Source organism: Diceros bicornis, chromosome 36 (assembly GCF_020826845.1).
Source record: "Diceros bicornis minor isolate mBicDic1 chromosome 36, mDicBic1.mat.cur, whole genome shotgun sequence".
Classification (NCBI taxonomy): Eukaryota; Metazoa; Chordata; class Mammalia; order Perissodactyla; family Rhinocerotidae; genus Diceros; species Diceros bicornis.
Genome location: NC_080775.1, coordinates 12025786 through 12039794, shown reverse-complemented (window position 1 = coordinate 12039794; position 14009 = coordinate 12025786). Strand labels below are relative to the sequence as shown.

Here is a 14009-nt window from a genome sequence, read left to right as displayed (position 1 = left end):
CACAGGGCCACGTCAAAGAGCAGCCTTGATGACCTCATCCTCCCTTCCCTTTACCCGGAACCAGGGACACGCAAAGTAAATGCTGCGTTCTTTCTCATCCTTCGTAGAAGGTGGGATGATGAACAAGATTCCCCATTTGGGGTAAGGTTGACTGCTGAATGTAGGGAACTTGGCTATTCCTCTCTACTTCCACAGATTCCAGATCCACCAAGAAAAGGAGAAAAGTAGGCATTGGGGCTATCAACCTTTCTCATTTACCACTTCTCCATTTAAAACATTCTTCCTACACGAATACTGCCCTTTCCTCCTTGTCTTGTCAGTGTATTAGCAGGTCACGTCCAGCATTAAGTCCATCCTAGAAACGACTGTGCCTTCTAGGAACTGCATGCATCAATTTCCTCTTACTAACCCTCCTCCTTATTTTTCCTGGACAGCAAGAGATTTTTTTTTCAGCTACAACAAAACAACATTCACAGAAGACAGCAAGAATCTGTCTTGAGTGCATTCATTAAACACTTTCCATAGAACAATTAGATGGTGAAAGCATAGTGGCTTTGTGGTTTAGGAAATAAAATAATTGCAAACACAGAGAAAATTGCCTGCATCGGCCAAACATACTCAGGACACTGGAGCCTGTGGTTGCTGTTCTGCCTCAAACAAACTCGGATGCTGTACTCCAACAGAGCAGAGAAGGTTCTGAGGAGGCAGAATAATTAAGCAGTGACACAGGCACTATCATTATTAGCTAATCCCAACCCTCTGGCATTAACAAAATACAGAATGTCTCTTCTCCCATGGGGACTAATTGTTCCACAGTAACCACATCTTTTATTTTAATTTATTCCCTAAAAGATTTTGCGGGGGAGTGGGGAGAAGAGGGATGACAGGGTAGGAGGAGGCTGTTTGTGTTGAAAACGGTGTTAAAAGGTTCTGAGGTGTTCTGATCTCACTCCTTGATGATCTATAATAGGCATAATATCTTTTACTCTATAAGCATCTGTATGACCTTCTTTAACCATACCACTTTCAACCCACAGGAGACTGGTAAACCACTTGGCTTGGTGCAACATCGGGTCAGACAGTCAATACTGGTTCTCTAGAAGATGCATAAGAGGAGCACTCAGAGTCTAAAGGACTAGATGAAGAAAGTTCCTTGTTTGAACTCTGAATTACTTTTGAGGCATTATTTTATGACAGTAAACACGCTGGAAGGTGAGAAAGTGCTGCAGAAATCGATGTGGGCAGTATCATATTCTTAATGCCCAAAGTAGTCCTACTGTGTTCTTCACTTTAATTTTCATTTCCAAATGCTTGTTGGAGCTCCCACTAGTTGATATTTCTAAGAAAGAAATCTACTTCATTAAGTGTCAGTAACCTGCATACCTCCTTACCTTGCCTTAGTTTTAGTGTCTTCCCCAGTCCCATCAAGACAGACACTTAAGAATGAAAGTGTAATTTGGGCTACAAGGTTTAAAAAGTCAGTTTATATAAACTCAGTATATATGGATCTAACAAGAATGGAGCAAAGGAAAGAGAAAATTGAACTTTTTCCTTTCCAGTGATATTGTGCTTATGATTTACCAAAATAAAAGGACATATCTCCCCTTAGCTGGCCCCAGATGTCTGCCTTTACAGATGGTCATGGGTGCAGATGGAAAAAAATGTTGGTGATTTCCTCAAAAGGATTCCCCAGGAGTTCCTGTTTTTGAATATTTCACAGTGTGGTACAATTGATCGTCATCTCATCTGTCACTAACAACCTGTGTTCCCTCGGCAAATCATTTAACCTTGCAGCCCTCTGTTTCCTCATGTGGATCGTGAATGAGGCACCTGGATAGATTATCTTGAAGATTCCTTGCCACTCTAGAATTTGATTTGACCAGATTCTAGACTCTGGAGAGAAAGAGTGAGGAACACGAACTTCTGTGGGAAGCAAACGTATGTCATTGGGAGGCCACTGAAAACCTGTCTGAATTCTGGTCTTAGGATATCCTGGAAAGGGGGCAGTGTGCCCAGACAGATAACACACTCATTTCTAGAAGGCAGATTTTCCTTTGGATAATGTGACACCCAGGTTGCCAGGGTTACGAGATCATCCAGCAGAGTTCTGGATTTGAGAAGCTGTGAGCTGCAGGTGCAGTCTAAGCATGTACTTCAGTAGGGTGGGTACCTCTGCAAATGGCTGACCACAGAGCACAGATCCAGTGTGTTGCCTGAAATAAAAACAAACGACTCTCCAAGGGCCTCACTGCTTGACTCTAAGTGCTGAGAGCAACAAGGAAATCCTGCCCAGTCATGGTTATCCTGCTCCATGTAATCCAATAGTGCCATTTTGTCTTTGGTAAGGAGGGTGTGTTGGTTTTACAACCTCAAGCCAAATTTGAGGTACTGTGGGAAGTTCACTGCCAACCCGTTCAGCTAAGCCCCACAGCAGAAAGAAATACAGAAAGGGTCCCCGCACTTATATTCCAATACTTTTAGGAAAGGTGGGGAGATATTTGTTTTCCAAAGGCAAGAGGTTCAGAGAAAAATATCAGTAGATGTTATTCCAGTTTTAACCTAGTTTCCTCCTGTCCAGAGGAGCAAAATTTAGCATCACTACAAAATAATGAAATAATCTTTCCCAGATGATCCTTTAATGTTGTCTTAAAAAAACAAAAGGCAGGGGCCGGCCCGGTGCCGTAGTGGTTAAGTTCATGCGCTCTACTTCGGTGGCCTGGGGTTTGCTGGTTTGGATCCTGGGTGCGGACCTACACGCTGCTCATCAAGCCATGCTGTGGCAGTGTCCCATATAAAGTAGAGGAAGATGGGCACAGGTGTTAGCCCAGGGCCAATCTTCCTCAGCCAAAAGAGGATGATTGGCATTGGATGTTAGCTCAGAGCTAATCTTCCTCACCAAAAAGAAAAAAAAAAAAGGCAACAGTATGCATTATACATACATATTTACCTCAGTATTTCAACACGAAAAGTAAAGTGAACAATTCCATTTCACAATGGAGAAAACTAAATAAGAAAGATTAAATGACTTGCTTCAAATCACAGTCTTTCACCTCTTGGTCACAAGTCCACATCCTCTAGAAAGATGAATAAGATTGTAATTACTATGTTCTTTAGATTACCTATTTTTTAAACCTCCACCCTGGGTATGAACTTTTTTTGTTTCCAGCCCTAGATATTTAAATTCTTGACCTATATGTGGTATTTATATATAAATACCTTTTTGTCTTAAATTCTTTACACCCCCCCAATCTTGACCTCTTCCTGCTCATATCTCAGAGGTGAAGGTGTTCCCTCTTTTAAGGCTACACCATCCATTTACTCAGTATTTGTTATGGGTTTACGCCCTGTCACATATATCAATATGTACACCTAATGCTGGGGGAGGGCTGGAAAGGCAAGACAAGGAGCTCAGAAAGGCTGTCCAAGAGCTCGGTGGCAGAGCCCTCCTCTCAGCGCAGGAGACAACCCATGACAGATCCTTCCATGCACCACTCTAGGAGCCATAGGAGAGGCATAAAAGAGGGTGTGTTTCCCCCCCTCCAAATTCCTTCTGACTTCAGTCCATCAATTTTCACTTCTTGTTGGTCCCTTCCTTTTCTCCTTTGTTCTGCCTCCTTCTCTTTAGCCTAGAAATATGTTCGAGTTTTTTCCATCTTAATCTTTCTCATCCTATTGAGCTTCCTACTTTTATAGATTTTTTTTATCACTCAATTTCATGAAAATGTCATACATATTCTCGCCTTCAGTCTCACATCCCTTTTCTCTCATCGCCTCCAGAACTGTGACATCCACTCCACCACTGCAGTGAACTGGCCACTCAAAGGTGAACCGACTAACTGCTAAGTTCAAATACCTCTTCCCTGCTCTCATCTTCCTGCTTGAAATTCTTTCTTGGTTTCCCTGATACTGTGCTCCCCAGGCAGCTCCCTCTGCACCTCCTGGTTCCCTCTGTCCCACAACAAGAGACATCAGCCAAGGCTGGACCCCATTCCCCTTCTCTACTTTGTTTGGCCGTTCTAGCTTAACGATGTCACCCACCGCCAAGCTTACATCAGCCTGCCTCACCTTGAGGTCATACTCAATCCACTATTCTAGCTCCAATCTCTGTGATAAACTCGAGGGTCCGATATCCAACTGCTCATTGGATGTATTTAAATGAAGGGCCTGTTCACATGTGCTTCAGCTCAACACACAAAATCAAATCATCTTCCACTACAAACTTTTCCTTCTCCTGACTCCCCTCTCTCTACTAATGAAAACACTGTGCCACTGGTCCCCCAAACTAAATATGCTTCCGTATTCCTCAACTCCTTCCCTTTGTTCTCCTTCCCATCCAATCGCTATCCAGGTCCCATCACTGACATTCTTATGCTCAAAGTCTTTCAGTGGCTCTTCGCTGCCTACAAGACAAAGTCCCAGCTCCTTAGCCACGGCTTTCGGGGGCCTCCCTGGTGGTTATTTTCCATACATCTCATGCTTGTGAAAAATGAGATGAACTTTCATTTGCTGACTCAATCCTTTTTCTGCATTTTCTCATGTCTGACACATTTGCTCTATCTTCCATTCTGTTTCTACCTTTCAAAATTCTGCCTAGTCTTAAAAGGTTGGCTCCAATGTCAGCTCTTCTATTAAAAATTTCGCCCGTTTCCTCAAGGTAGAATCTCTCCTGTCACAGATACCTTGGTACCTTTTCTGACTTTCTGTTCTTCAACTAGATTGTCCAGGCTGGTGCATTTTGCTTATGTTTTGCATGTGGCCACTGCATCTAGTTTATAGCAGGTTCATAGGATTAAACCACATAGGAGCTAAACATTTCTATTTTATTGCTTTCAAGTCTTAAAACATGGACCTTCGATCATAAACCTCTGGGAAGTTATGACTAGAATAAAGTTTCATTGCTTTTCCCATCCAATATAAAGCACAATCAAGCAATTAATACATGCTTTTTACCAGTGTTAGCAGTGATAACATGGTTATATCAGAGAGCACCATAGCTAATTAAGTGGGGAAAGCAATCTCACTGAGTGGTTGTGTGTTGTACAGAAAACACACCTCCCAGCTCACACACCCATCACAAGGGGATCTGATGTGGATCTGCCACACAAGGTAGGAGACTGTGCAGAGCAATATTGACACTGAATCACTAATACTAGGCATAGCACAGACTCCAGAGCCACCAAAAGGAAACACATGAAGAACGAGAGCCAATATCTAAAAACATTAAAAAGGACACCCCCCCAAAAATGAGAAAAGAGCATGAGTGAGTGACAGCCTTAAGAACCCATGACAGGATCTGTCCGCCACCAGGCCGACAGGCAGCACTCCTGGCACAGGTGGAATCTACTTGCGTGAATCTGAGCGTGGGCTCTGCTGCGGAGTGGGGATACATGACATCTCCCCCGTCTCAGCGGGGCAGCTTTATTAAGCTTTAAATGAGTTCAGGACTATTAAGAGACTGCAGTCTGCTCTAGGTCAGGGGCATCTCGTCAACTGCGCGGGCTGCCCATCCACCGTGCAAAGGTGTTCTGATGGCAGGAGCTGAGAACCCTCTGGCAGATCAGGACACTCGGATGAATCAGAGAATTAGCTGCAGTTTTGTCTATTTGGACCAACAGACTTCTCATTTTCTTGACGCTAAGTGAAATTTAAAGGTAATTCCACATCAAAACGCTCAGCATATGCAGGGGCCTTCAAATCTCGTCTGGTTGGGAGTATTTGCATGTCTTGTTTTTTCTTTAAACCCTAGAAGCAGGATGATCAATGCAAAATAAAGAACCATTTACTAGAAAAACAGACCACTCCCAATTATTGTTTTTTTCAAAAATACATTTTAAATGCCGACGCACCTTTGAAATACTTGGTTTTCATGAAATGCTTCTGTTGAGAAGAAGTGCTAAGTACCCTTCTTTTTCCTGGTCTTACCACTTACTAAATCCACTGTAACAGTGAAGACTACTCTCAGAGCCCTTTGCTGCATTAAACGTATAGAAAAATGAAACAGCTTACAGAAGAGGAAGAAAGTAGAGAGGGAAGATTCCTCCTTTCCCCACCTTGGTCTAATTCACACAATTTTAACATAAGGTATACAAAAAAATTGGTTATGAAAAGTTTTTTTAAAGGGTGTAGAATTATAGTCTATGGTTAAAGGCTAACCAAATCATTTTTTAAAAAACAATAGAAGTTTATTTATTTATTTATTTATTTTTAACCTAAGCTTTAGTCATTATCCTTTATTTAATTTTTTTTTTTGAGGAAGATTGGCCCTGCACTAACATCTGCTACCAATCTTCCTCTTTTTTCTTTTTTTCTCCCCAAAGCCCCAGTACATAGTTGTATATCATAGTTGTAGAGTTGTAGCTCTTCTATGTGGGACGCCGCCTCAGCATGGCTTGATGAGTGGTGAGTAGGTCCATGCCCAGGATCTGAACCAGTGAACCCCAGACTGTTGAAGCAGAATGCACAAACTTAACCACTATGCCGCCGGACCGGCCCCTCAAATCATTTTACTATAGTGGGAAGTAGTAAAATACTTTTTAAAAGTTAATGCTAGAATACAAGCTACATGAGGGCAGGGATTTTTGTCAGCTCTGTCCACTGATGTGTTTCAAAAGCCTAGAATTTCAGGTACATAGTAGACACTCCATAAATATTTGTTGAATGAAAAAATATATCAGGAAATTATAGTCACTATAATGACATTTTACTTACGGAACATTTTACATAATGTTCGACTCTATTAACACGGATGAAAATGAAGTGAGCCCCGTAAAGTCAAGAACAAGTTAACATGTGGAAACCTACTAGAAAAAAAAGCACAAAATGTTGAAATTTGCAGGAAATGAGCAAAGAATGGGATGTCAGTTCTCTTTCTGTAGCAATAAGGGTGTTAAGTTGTCTGATGGATTCAACCCCACAAATAAATAGCTAATTTGAACCACCAACTTGATTCTGCTTGACTAAAACACCTAAAGCATAGCTAATGAAGGGGAAACAGACTGTTTTGAGATTTACTTCTTCTCCTCGATAATAAGCAATGAAAAAAAAGATGGGTCTATGGAGAGCCAGGTAATTTTCAAATGGGTAACTGGTCTCTAAATTAATAAAACGCGAAAGCACAGCATAAGTAAAAAAGGTCCTGAAAAGTCAAATGCAATCTTGCTTTACCTAACCAATGTAGGCACCAGAAGGCTACGTGGGGTTAGGAAGCCACACATAATTAAGGAGTGCCTTTTTTTTTTTCTTTTTTTTTTGCTGGGAAAGATTTGCCCTGAGCTGACATCTGTGGCCAATCTTCCTCTCTCTTTTTTTTTTTCCCCTCTAAAGCCCCAGTACGTGGTTGTATATTCTAGTTGTAAGTCCTTCTGGTTCTTCTATGTGAGCCACTGCCACAGCATGGCTACTGACAGATGAGTGGTGTGGTTCCACGCCTGGGAACCGAACCCGGGCAGCCGAAGCAGAGCGCGGTGAACTTTAACCACTAGGCCATGAGGGCGGACTCAAGGAGTGCTTTTTGAGGACGATCTTTCAAAAGCCCACATTAGAGCAGACGTTTCTTCTGAAAATAAAATGCCTTTATTTGATATGTGACTCTTATTTATTCTATGTCATGACACCAGAACATTTTAAAAGCCAACCTTTGTAAAATTATTGGAATAAAAACACTGCTTTATATGACTTTATTCTAATGTAAATTAGAATTGATTCATCAGAAACCTGTCAGACCTGAATATTCACCTGTAAGGCGTGGCTGTTCTTGGATTACTCAAGAACCAAATCACAGGTCGTAAGGTGGGTGCAGAGACCCCATCAAACACCATCATGACAGACTCAGGATCCTTCTTAGAGATGTGCAACTGTACTAGACTGAATGAATGGCTTTTAAACATTTGTCTTAGAACATATTTACTTTGCTATTCGATTGAGTTAAAAAACATTTGAGGGCCTCTGTGTGATGTATTGTTCCAAATGCAAAGGGGATTACAAGTAAATCAACTCTTCCTACTTTGAAAGAACTTACTATCTAGAAGGTGAGAATAAGGCACGTCCCTAAACAACTATCCCACAAAGAAAATACGTAGAGTGTTTTAGTAGAAGTATGAAGAATGTACTTGGGTAGCACAGAAGGGTAGATGGGTGGCATTTATAGAATGCCTCTGCCCTGCTCAACACTTCAGCTTTCCCTCCATTTCTGCCCTCAAGGAGCTCCTAATGAAGGAATCTGCATTTGACCCAGATTTAGAACTAGTGAAGTATTTATGTTAGAAATATAATGTGGAAGCACTTAACTCTTCCTGGAAGGCTTCATGGTAGAGGTGGCATTTGCATTGATTCTTAAAAGATAAGTATTTGAGTATTAAAAGCAATTTTTATTAATTAATATAAAACATTTTTTATTGCAGCTTAATTTACAGAAGTAGCATAAACTATACTTCTTATAATGTGCATTAAAAACACCAATTTTATGCTTGTACATTAATCTTCTAAGCACTAACACTGCAATAAATCAGTGATGTAGAAGATTTTCACAGGAGGATATGGGGAGAAGGCATTCTAGACAGAGAAGCCAGCAGGAATAAAGGCAGAAAGGCTGACAGTGTGTTTGGGGAGGATGAAGAACTACCTGATCTGGCTGGAGGGTGGGCTGCTTAGGGGGCAGTGACAGTTCTGGCATGACAGAATGAAGGCAGAGCAGGGAGCACTCTGGATGCCATGCTAAGGAGTTTGTTTTATTCTAGTCTAGACCACAGTGAACGCATCTGAACAGAGCTGTTCTGTGTTTCCAAATGGATGCAGGGCAGGAGCGGAGTTGGAGGCTGTTCTGATAGCACAAAGGCAGTGAAAACAAGGGCTCCATCCGGGTAGTGTCCATTGGAAGGGCAAAAAGAGATGTTTCAGAGAGAGAACCCACTGGATACGGTGACGGATAAGATGTGTAACTGACCAGGAGCTGGCTGTACAGATCACTTCAGTGCTGAGGAAAGGTAAGAGAGATGATGATGATGATCCACTGAAAGGAGCCGGAAGGCAGGGGGGGAACAGGTTTGTGGAGGAAGTGTAGTTTTACACTTCCTGAGGTGGCGGAATCCTTGGGGAGATGGCCTCTCCCAGCGCCCGTTGTCTGTCTGTCTGTCCTTCTCTCCTGGCCCCATCAGACTCCACCTGTGTTACTGCCCCTTGCATGTGATGGCTTGGAGAGGGAATGGCAGGGCCCAACTCATTTTCACACTTGCCCTGTGCAAAGTAGAAGGCTCAACCATGTGCATTAAATTAGCCTGTGAATCACATCTCTTCACATGATGGGCCTTCGGGGAGTTGTGGCAAAAGCCTCCTGTCACACTGAAAGGCTCTGGGGTGACTTTGAGGACAACTTCTTGTTTCCCAATGCTCATCTGTCTGCTGCTTTTCTCCACCGCTGCCCTGGTGACACCGGCGTGTGACAGTGAAGGTAACCACTCACTGGTCCTTCTTACGTGAGAAGCCTAGGAAAGGTCCGACTCACGCAACACACTCCAGTCTCTGTGAACCTCAAACAGCCCACCAGGAAGCTTCATTCCTTCCTTGCAACTCTGCTTCTGTCACAGCCTCCAGGAGGCAGGCAATATCTTGAAGATGGGGAAAAAATGCTGCCTAGAATTGAAAGTGAAAACTATTTGAAAAGCCAACGGTGGGAATGGAAAAATGCTTCCTAGCATCTTAAAACACCTCATACTATCGAAAGAAATTATCTATTATCCTGAAGTGAGCACTTGAGTGTACTCACAGAAGCATTTGGAGAATTTAAAACACCGTTTTTTAAAAAAAGAAAATAGAAGAAGGTCAGTGGAATAAGGCTGTACATGAACGCAATATTATGTTTTAGACAGAAAATGCCAAAGAAATGTTCATATGTGGTAATAATAATGCTATCTCCCAAGCTCTCAAAATTACCAGACAAAAACAACAAATCTATAAGCTGGGCAGAAGACAAATATTATCTTTCTTTAAGACCTAGCTACATGCCTTGTAGACAATTTGCCTCCTTATACCAACACAGAGACACATTCCTGAAAAACAGGTTCAAAATTGGGTAACTAGAAATGACCTAAGAATTAATTAACTAAATAGGAGTTTGAAGTAAACAAAGAAAAAACTACCATATCAAAATAAAAGAAAAGAAACATGATTAAATTAGGCTTCAAAAGATCCGTGAGAAACTCATAAAAGGCATAATATGCATTTACCTGGTTTTTATTCTTTCATGATTTAATTTCTAATTTTATTCACTACCATCTGATAATTGCATGAAACACTTATTCTAACCATGGGCAATTTAGACTATTTTAATTTTTATTTCAAGGCCACGAGACTAAGGAACCTATTTATTGCCTAAGGGGATTTTTTTTTTTTTTTAACAAAAATTAAAGCTTAATCTTTCATGTTTTAAAGCATAGACTGTTTAAAATCATTTATAATAATGCTGTAGGGAGACTGTTCCTGGGTATGCAAAATGGAAATGATAAATTTACGATTATTAAAAAAATTAATAGTTTGGGGGATTGAATTGTCCCTTTTCTTTCTAGATGGATTTGTCTGAAGCATAAGAGGCACATTTAACAACAGGTAAAACCAAGGTCTTTGCAGGCAGAGTGGGATGAGGCTGCAGACCATTTCATAGTTTAACTGGACTTGTTAATGGTACAATCGTAAGCCCTGTTTTTTACTATTTAAAAAAAAATAATGGCATTGGCCTGGGGAACTGCTTCCTACCCCTTTTATTTCACAGGAAATTGCTCTGATGAAGTGGAGAGTCATGAATTCTACTAACCACATTTTCTGTGACTTTCAAAAAGTCCCTGATGGAAATTAGACAAATAATTTACTTTCACTTAAACGCCAGATTTTTTAGTTACACTTAAGAAAAATAATTGAAATGTAGATTTAAATCGTTTCGGCTGCTCCACTTCAGGATTCTAATGAAATACTTTCAGCTATTATGCAAAGCCTCCCTCAACAGAGGAGAGAGAAATCACTCTCAATGATACCTCAGTTAGCAGAATTTACGGAAGGGCAGAATGCCACTTAAAGAGAGAAGGGAAGGACACTTGGCCAGTGGCGGGTTTTGACGGGAGCAGGAAGAAAGAAAATATATTTCAGGAGACATTTTCTCTTTCATTAAGGTCTCAGGAAGAAACTGAAATGGTCAAATATGTTTCAAGTTCCTTAAATACGTACTTCGGCCTTCTTCCTGGGCTGTTGGAGTACCCGCATTTTTATGAAGGTTACAACATATCCGTGCTCCTGATCATATTGGATAGAACTGTGTGGATCCATGGACGGGGACCTCACCCCTCACCCTACCCTCTGCCCTCCTCCCTCTGCTCAGCACCACGACTTCCTTGCCAGTTTGCCATCACACCAAGCTCCCTTCTGCCTCATGGCCTTTACACTTGCTCTGTCCTTGGCCTCAGTGTCCCTTCCCTAGATATCTCTATGCGGCTTCCTTCTCTTTATTCAGGGTTCTGCTCTGGTGCCACCTTTTCAGGAGGGAAGCCTCCTTCAGTCCCCTTCACTCTCGCCACCTTTTTCTGCCTGATCTCCCTTCACAGCACCTGCCTCTCACACACAGGGCACATGCTCGGCTTATTATCTGAGTTCCCCTAAGGCACTGGGAGCCCCACGAGAGCAAGAAGCACGTCTGCTCTGTCCCTTCCGGTGGCCCCAGCACTGAGGGCAGTGCCCAACACCAGACAGCCACTTAACGATTATTTGTCAATTACATCACCCACATTGATCAGCTTACATCCTCGTCTGTGCTTCTTCTTAAACTGACCGTCTTCTCTTAAAGAAAAATGAAATGTTCGAAGATTAATTCTGATTCTGGGGAACCAAGGCACATTCCAGCCCAAATATCACAATGGAAGAATATGTTTTAATAAAGTCAAAGGACCCCTCAGAAGCAAACAACAGGCCACATACCCTTAACCGAAATGTCCATTAATGATAATGGTCTGCCTTTGGAATAGCAGAATAATTTTAATGGAACTATATTAAATATACCAAAGTTAGATTCTTTAAGGGCTGATGGTCCACGCTTTGGGCTATCTGGCTCCTTGCCATATAAGGAAAAGAGTTTTCATAAGAAAAAGAGTTTTCTTTTTTCTCTACCTTATTACCGATGATTTGGTCATTTTCTGTTGGTTCCTCTCAAAAGGGAGAGAAGATGAAGGCCAAGGTTGGAAAAATTTTTGCCAAAATAAAGTTAATATTGCTTCCTCTTAAAGAGCTAATTGTCTTCATTTTTATATAAACAAAGTGTTCAGATTTTCGAGTGATTTTTAGTTTTTTCTCCCAAACAAAACATAGTTAAAAATATCAGCTTCTGACTAAAGATACAATGAAATGCATGTCTAATACTCTGTGCTGTTTTAATGTAATCATTTTATAGTCCTCATAGGGGAGATAAAAATTATTCTTTAAGAAAATACTTTTCAATCTGAACTATAAAACAGATAAATGTCAAATTTTTAACTTGTTTTAAAGAAAAATCATTATTATTTTTATAAAGGGGAATTTATCATGTCAAAAATGTTTATTTCTCAAAAAACGTCACTAAAGGATTTATTTAAATAGCAAATTTATGTATTATTGCATTAGAGCTATAACTTAATTTGCTGAAAAAAATTGTTATTGCATAAAACGAGACCCACATATAGTAATGGCACATTTTGGAAGACATTTGAAGAATGAAATCAATGCACCTATGTGCTGTTGCTATGAAATTACCACACATTAAGGATAAATTTCCCAGCCTCTCCTGAACATCTGTTAGGTGTCTCCCTCTAAATTGTACTCAGAGGGAAATGTACTAGATACACTATGTTTTTTTAACCAAACCCAGGACTATTGCTTTTGAGCGTGCCACAGGTTCAAGGAGCGGGCTTCTCTGCTCCTTGAAGTCTAGAGCCTTCAGAAAGCTGGTCTGCAGTGTGCTGCAGCTCTTTCCTTTTCCATTTTTTCTGAAAGAAGACCCCTCACTATCATATAAAAGTTTTTTCAACACTTAGCTAATCTTTTGGGCATAGCCCATTGAGGGTCATGGGACTTGCAAAGTTAGAAGGGAGCTTGGAGATTGTCCAGGCCAACTCCTCCGTGCACCAGAGGAGGTGAGATCATCCCTTACAGTCTAGAAAATTCAGAGAGGAAGAAAAGCCAGCGAAACATTTTTAAAAAAACAAATCATGGTATCTAAGCAACCACATTACGTCTGGCTTGTATGAAGAGAAAAATGGCATCTGCTTTTGAATAAGGCAACAAAATTTCTGAGGAAAAAGACTTTAAATTACACAGCCCAGAACATGACCATAAATGAACAAGGATGGTCCTCTCTAGGTGGTTGATTTTAAAAATCAAACGTGAAGGATGGAGCTGGTGTGAAATATAACACTGGAATGATTAGGGAGTTTGAGATTTAACAGAGAATTCTTAAATTGCTTTAAAAAAAAAAAAAGGAGAAAAAAGCATGACTAAGAGACTGCGACGCTTCATAACGGTGAAGACTTAATGAGGACTGAATAGACAACATAGGCATTTTTTACACAAAACCAATGTGTGAGAATCACTAACAGGGTGGATTCTCTCACAGAAAACTTTTTCTCATTTTATCCTTGGAAAATCGCACACACACATGCAAACTTTGTTTCTTTAAAAAAAATTTAAAAAAATGAAATAGCGCTGATGCCCAGTGCAGGTTCCCAGGCCGTGTCTGGACACAGCCCCCCTGCACTTGGCAGCCAGGTGCGTGCAGACCTGCGTGCTGCTCCCCCTCGTCCTCTGATGGGGAGGAACCCCCCTTACCGGGACTGGTGAGGGCTCCCAGGGCGCTGCTCGTGGTGGAAAGAGGATTTGCGTTGGTGGTGGTGGCTGAGGTCTGGGCCGCGGCTGCAGCCGCCGCCAGCGTTGCCAGATTCTGTAACTGTAACGCATTCATGCCTGTGGAGGGAAGAGAAAGCAACATCAGCCACAGGCCCACT

General features: G+C 41.3%; 1 protein-coding gene across 6 annotated transcripts in view; it reads right to left on the bottom strand.

Annotated features, from left to right (window-relative positions):
• CELF2 (CUGBP Elav-like family member 2) overlaps window positions 1-14009 on the bottom strand; it is a 308590-nt gene that overhangs the window by 36669 nt on the left and 257912 nt on the right. For all 6 annotated transcript variants that reach the window (XM_058532399.1, XM_058532404.1, XM_058532400.1 and 3 more), the window contains exon 9: window positions 13834-13968. In XM_058532399.1, the coding sequence (XP_058388382.1) occupies window positions 13834-13968 (135 nt within the window). The remainder of the gene's footprint in view (window positions 1-13833; window positions 13969-14009) is intronic.